Source organism: Ursus maritimus, unplaced genomic scaffold, assembly GCF_017311325.1.
Source record: "Ursus maritimus isolate PB19 unplaced genomic scaffold, ASM1731132v1 scaffold_13, whole genome shotgun sequence".
Lineage (NCBI taxonomy): Eukaryota > Metazoa > Chordata > Mammalia > Carnivora > Ursidae > Ursus > Ursus maritimus.
In genome coordinates this window covers 62570890-62577293 of record NW_024423675.1, presented here as the reverse complement: position 1 = coordinate 62577293, position 6404 = coordinate 62570890, and the positions used below count along the sequence as shown (strand labels likewise).

The following is a 6404-nucleotide window of genomic DNA, read 5'->3' as shown; positions in this document are numbered from 1 at the left end:
GAGCCATGAGAAGCTCCTCTAGCGGTGGCCAAATGTTTTTCTTCACAACCTGAAATAATGCTCCAACGCATGGCTGCTTGGATGTGGTAACATCTGCAGATGTTTCCGGCAGAGGAGTCGTGCCGTGAGAAGCTTTCATGCTTCGAGCAGAAAGGCCTTCATAAATGTACATCCAGCATTGGAAAACCCGTAACAATACTTGCACACGATCGAGCCGTGTGCATGTGCGTGCGTGCGCGAGTTACAGGACAGAAGTATGTCTCTCTTCTTGCACTTCGAGGAGGAAAGACTAACGTCTGTTGACGTTGACAATGTGCCAAGTGCTCAGCATACTGTATCTCCCCGTTGCGTCCTCACCACAAGCCTGGGAGGGACGGACTAGCACTATTAAATATTTCATAAGTGAGGACAAGAGGCTCTGAGAGGTCAGACCACTTGCCTGAGGTCCCACAGCTGCAAATGACGGAGTCGAGCTGACTCCAAAGCCCGCGGTCTTCCCGCTACGTGGCTCCGCCCTCTCAAGTTCCAACAGATGCTTTTGTTACCTTTTCCAGTACTCGTCTGTCCACCTTCCTGCTCGAGTAACTTCTACAGTGCATGGGAAATGCTGCCGAAGGGTTGAGGAGGAACCGAAGTTGTTTATAGGTACAGAAATGATAGAGGTCCAACACATTCTTAGGCTTTTTCAGAAGATACGGTACAAGGATACGGTCTTATCACTAACGAGTATCTCATGCACCTGGGACGCGGTGTCCTTGTGCCGTATTTGGGACCTCCCGAAGTGGCCTTCCAAGCACAGAGTGCAGATTATCTGTGCCCCACCGTCTGTGTCCACCGTCTCCCGCCACCATCCTCAGACCACGGTCTCAATTGTGGTGGCGTTGCCATTGTCCTCCTGGCGCCTGGGCTGCATTTCATCTTTGAAAGCCCTGGTCAGAACCACTTTTAAGGACTCCTTGAACCGCTTCTTCCTGCTGCTGCCCACGAAGAAGTAAATAAACGGGTTGGCGCTGCTGTTGATTGTGGAGAAGAGAAGAGAAATGTGGTGCAAGTTCCCGAAGGCTGACCAGTACTCGTAGTAGAGCAAGTACAGCAGCCTCATGGGCATGGCGAAAATGAGGAAGACGATGATGGTGACCGTGATGACCACGTACAGCTTCGAGGAATGGGCCGTCCACGTGTTCTTCCGGATCTTAATCACCAGGATGGTGCTGGACGCCACCATGAGGGGGGTGAAGACCAGGAAGCTCAGAACGGCAATGAAGGTGATCACCGCCCTGCAGTCACTTCGAGAGTGACTCTGCCCCTCGCTGTCAATGCACATGACGTACTCCATGGTGGTCACCAGGCACGACAGCGCCCACAGGAGGGCACAGACAAATGCCGACTGGTGCTTGGGGCGATGACATCGGTACCAGATGGGGTACAGGACAGACAGGCACCTCTCCACACTAATGGCCGTCAGCAGGTAGAGGCCCGTGTTGTAGCCGAACAGAAACGTCACTGACAGTGTGACAATCGTGTAGTAATAGCCGGAAGAGAGCTCATAATCTAAAGCGTAGTCCACAGACAGAATGAAAATACAGAAGAGCAGCGAGATGTCTGCAATAGACAGGTGGGCGATGTACACCGTGAAAGGGTTTCTCCTCATCCGGAAGCAGAGGAACCAGAGGAGGACTCCATTTTCCACGAAGCCCAGAGGGGAGATGCTCATAATTACCCAGTGCACCACCGGGATTTCCCGACGCAGGGCCCCGGCCGAGGTATTCCTGGCGGTGGAGGCGTTCGTGGACGTCTCCTCAGCGAATGACGTCACGTTCGACTCATCCATGAGGAGGCCTCAGGCAGGGGCTGTTCGGGTGATTTTCTATAAATAAATAAAACCAAAACAAAAAAGACACCATGAAAATTGATGCACTGGGGGAGAAGGGAAAATTTCAGCAATGGATCGTAAACTTCATGTTATTAACAAATAGGTTTAACTGACTTTACAATTATCTTTCTGACAATGATAAAATTAGACATTTCACCAGAAAAGAAAACCGATTTCATGATTTTGGGGTCCTCCGATAGCTCTTAATTCTGCACGAGTATTTGCTTGTGGCTCAGTGCCCAAAGGGATCCAGCAAAGCGGGAGGGGTCAGAGTCCCTGGCGTCCGCGTCTGGCCTGGCCCAAGCTTTCAGAACGGCGTCTTGAAAATCATTCATCTTCGGCACCTCTGTGCCCTGTTCTGAGGAACCAGATTAATTGCAGTCGGGTGCAAAGACAAAATATATGTTTGGTCAGTGTTGTTGTTGTCATTCTTTAATGCGTCAATGCCGTAAGTGATGGATAAATGAAAGGGGACAGCTAGCAAAATTATGTTCAATCACGTACCAATAGTTTTGCAAGTGTGAACAATTAGAAGGCATTTATCTTATGTGGTCTCGACATCTGTGACAAAACTGGGCAGCTCCCCAGACTAGGTGTGCCAGGCAAACCAACGCTCTGAGTGACAGATGGTGAGCCTTAACGAGGCGTGGTCACACCTCCACAAAGCACAGGCCAGACCGCGCAGGAAAACGCTATTGACAGACATTCAACAAAGCACTAACTGGAAACCAATAGAAACGCTAAATATTTGAGACTGCAGAGCAAAGAGTCTCAGAAACTTTCTATCACATGTCTATGAATTGCAAAATAAATATATGCACAGTTCCCCCCCCTTCCTGTTATGTAACAAACACACAGATGCCACTTCCCCCACTGGAGAAAGGACAAGGCAGGCAGCGGCAGAGATCCTCCCCCTGGTGCCAACTTTAACTTGTCCTTGACTTTGTCAAGTCGTTGTTGTTGTCATTTTGAAGGTGGTGGTAAAATACTGTTCTTGGCTTTTTGAATTTTGACCTTGTAGACCAGGGTCCTTCCATGTGCAAAATAATTAACCTTTAGGAAGTTGATCAAACCAACATTTTAGATTAGCAGATATCTGCCTTTTCCTCAGAAGCTTCCCTGAAGCACAACAGTGCAGAGATGCCATATTTGATGAAGTTTGCTCGTCTCGATGATATTAGATGTTTTCAGGATTGAGTCAGCAGAAGCCCAGCATTGGCACAGCTGTGCATTTGGGGCTCAGTACAGCTGTGCCTGACACCCAGACTTGCAGGCAGCCTGCTGCAAAGGATAGTTACCTCCCCAGTCGTGTGATCCTGGAGCCCAGGGGGCCTCTGCCTCCCCTGTCCTGATCCCCCAGCTCCTAACACTTCCCTCAGCCTCTCTGATGAGCTCCTGGAAATTCTTTTCACTGGGGCAAGTTCTCCTTCCATTTCATAATTAAACAGAAGAAATAGACCCCAATACCCTCGGGAGCCTAACACTAGGACCAGAATTCAGAACACCATGGCATGGCTGACCGAAGATCTGCTGTAGAGGCCAGCCTTTGTTAGAAGTTTGTAGGTAAGATTGTCATGTTCCCCACATTCACCCATCAAATATTTATTCAAAGCCAACTTCCTGCCGGGCACTATTCTAGGTGTTGGGACACGGCAGTGAAGGAAATCGACCAAGCACCGACCGCTTGGAGTCTCTATTCCAGTGGGAAGGCAGTCAATAACCAAACCGCACCCACAAATAAAAAGATGTCAAGTCCTAGTAAGGGCTACACAGAAAAAGCCCGGATCGTGCACAAACCAGAATGTGGCTGTGGAGGCAGCAAGACGTGGTTGGGTTCTGGGAGCAGTTTGGTTTGTTGATGGGTGAGACATGTTATTGTAGAGAGAGAGTGAGTTTTCAGCCATTTGCCAAATGGACAGGGTGCAGCTGGAGTGGGTTAGGAGAGGTATATTGAGTTTGCAAAGCCTATGCATGGGGCGCCTGGGCATCTGACTCTTGATTTTGGCTCAGGTCATGGTCTCGGGGACGTGGGATCGAGTCCTATGTCAGGCTGCACTCTCCTGTGCCCCTCCCTGACTCTCTCTCTCTGTCAAATAATAAATAAATAAATCTTAAAAAAAGAAAAGGAAAGCCTACGCAAATGGGGGTGTCTCATAGTGTCAGGAGCTGGGGAGACAGGTGTAGGCTGGGCATGTAAACGCAGATATCGTACACAGGTGGGTTTAAAATCATGAGGCTAAAGGAAATTATCTATGAAATATAGGTAATCATAAAGGAGAAGAGGTACAAAGACTGATCCTTGGGGCATTTCAAAGTTTACAGTTTGGGGAGATGAAGAGAAAGAAGCAAAAGAAACTAAGAAGGATCTGGCAAAGAGACAACTAAGGGAGAGTGATATCCCAGAAGCAAAGGTGTTTCACAAAGGTATGATCAACTGTGCTAACTTCTGCTCCAAGTTCAAATTAGATGAGAATTGGAAATGGACCATTAGAGTAGAATCATTGTTGATCTTGACGAGAGCCGTTTAGGCAGAGTGGAGAAAATGAAAGTCTGATTAACCAACATGGATTCCGGGGAAGGTGGGAGGAGAGTAAGTAGACACAGTGAGTATAGACAAGCCTCCTGAGGAAATTTTATGTAAATTCAAGCAGAAATGGAGCAGTAACTGGAGAGGGCTGCAGGGGTTTGGGGAGAGTTGATAAACTAATAAGAATTTTCCAGGAGAGAAGAAACAAGTGATGATTCATGACTTAGGGGTCTAGAGCTTGGTGGAGTTGCTGGCTTTTGCTGGTGGCATAACGTATTCATCAGAGCAGAAGGGAAGGCAGAGCGTGTGGTTGAAAATGCAGTTAGACAGGTAGGCTGACGGCAGGAGTGTTAGAAGTTGGAAGAAGTTCTCTTCTGAATGCCCAGTATCTCTTTTTTCAGCAAAGTAAGAAGCCAGATCATCCGCTAAGCGAGGAGAGGCGGAGGGCTCTCCTCATGTGGCAGCATGTGTGAAATAACCAAGTGAACAAGGGGAAGGACCGGGGAGATACACAAAGAGCCAGATTTCAGGCAAACCTTAGAGCCCACCAGTGGGTCTTTAAACCTGCATGAATTTCAAAATTCAGCATGACATGTGCTTTTCTCCAGCTACAGTTCAGCCGTCCAGGTGTGAGCACGGTGAAGGACAGGGACTGGATTTAGTCAGGGGTGGGGTTTCTCCAGGCTGGGGCAATGGTGAAGGAGGGGCGCCAATGGGATCAGACCACATGGAAGGCAATGAGTACAATGATGGACTACAGAATTCAACAGGGTTAGGAGAAAGGTGAGGTCGTGAGAGAGATGACAGTGAACAGGGCACAGGAGCCATCTGAAAGATCCCAGTGCTATCAGAGGACAGTGGTCCAAGTACTAAAGGTAGGGAACCGGAAAATAGGTCGTGGGGCTGGAGAAAGGGATGCTTGCAACTGAGATTGTGGCAGTGCCGACTTGAGGTTATGGCTGTTGACAAGGGCAGAGCACGACCACAGGAGAAAATGGCTGAGGGAGAATAGAGGACAAGGTCATTCTGAGGTGAGATCAGGACCTGAAGCCAGGCTTTGGAAGACTTATCCACATGAACATTGAAATGACTGGGGAATAGTGGAATATGGTTAGAAAAAAAAAAAAAAAGACTGTGAACCAGGTGCTAAAATCCTCCAGGAACTGGGGGACACACCGCAGGGGTGTGTAGATAATCACAGTGAGGAGGGTCATGGGTAACACAGTTGGATGGTAGGTGCTTCAGAGCTGGGTACTCTGTTGTTGGGGGTGGGGTTTAGAGGCAGAAGAGAGGAAGCAAAATAGTCTGGCGTACAAAGATGTAGAGGGTAAGAAGGATCTAGATTGGCTCTAGCCAGTAGAAAGATAACACAAGCCACATGTCTAATTAAAATTTTTCTGGTAGCCACATACAAAAAACAAAAAAGAAACAGGTGAAATGAATTTATTAACTATTTTATCTAACCCAATGTGTTCAAAATATTAGTTCAACATGTAATCAATATAAAAAATACTAATGAGTATTTTACGTTCTTTTTCTCACAGTGCGTCTTTAAACCCCCATGCGTTTATGGCACATCTCCCTTCATAACGAGCCACATTTCACAGGCTCAATAGCCCCATGTGGCCGGTGGCTACCATATTGGACAGCCCAGGTCAAGAACCATCACAAAACCAAAATACCTTATACAAGGAAGTCAAATGTTTTTTTCTCTTTTCATCACACACCTAAATCAAAGACTAGATATGTCAAATCAGAACTTTCCTAATTTTTAATTGAATTCTAATCAGAATGTTTAAGAAAACTGGCAAGAACATTTTTCTGACTCAGGCTCACCTTCTTGAACGTCTCACAGACCATAGCATCGTTCGGCTTTCTGCTACTCGTTGTGCAAGAGAGCGGTCGTGTACTCCTCATAAAAGCCCATTAGGAGGGGCGCCTGGGTGGCACAGCGGTTAAACGTCTGCCTTCGGCTCAGGGCGTGATCCCAGCGTTATGGGATCA

The 6404-nt window shown here is 47.7% G+C and overlaps 1 protein-coding gene across 1 annotated transcript; it reads right to left on the bottom strand.

The window, feature by feature from the left end:
* Window positions 1-725: 725 nt before the first annotated feature.
* MAS1 (MAS1 proto-oncogene, G protein-coupled receptor) lies at window positions 726-1831 on the bottom strand. The gene has a single exon (XM_008688492.2). The coding sequence runs from the start codon at window positions 1829-1831 to the stop codon at window positions 854-856; it is 978 nt and encodes a 325-aa protein (XP_008686714.1). The 3' UTR covers window positions 726-853.
* Window positions 1832-6404: the final 4573 nt, after the last annotated feature.

What these genes read in the sequence shown, in the direction of transcription:
- MAS1 (XM_008688492.2), bottom strand. Translation starts at nt 1,831, where the DNA reads ATGGATGAGTCGAACGTGACGTCATTCGCTGAGGAGACGTCCACGAAC.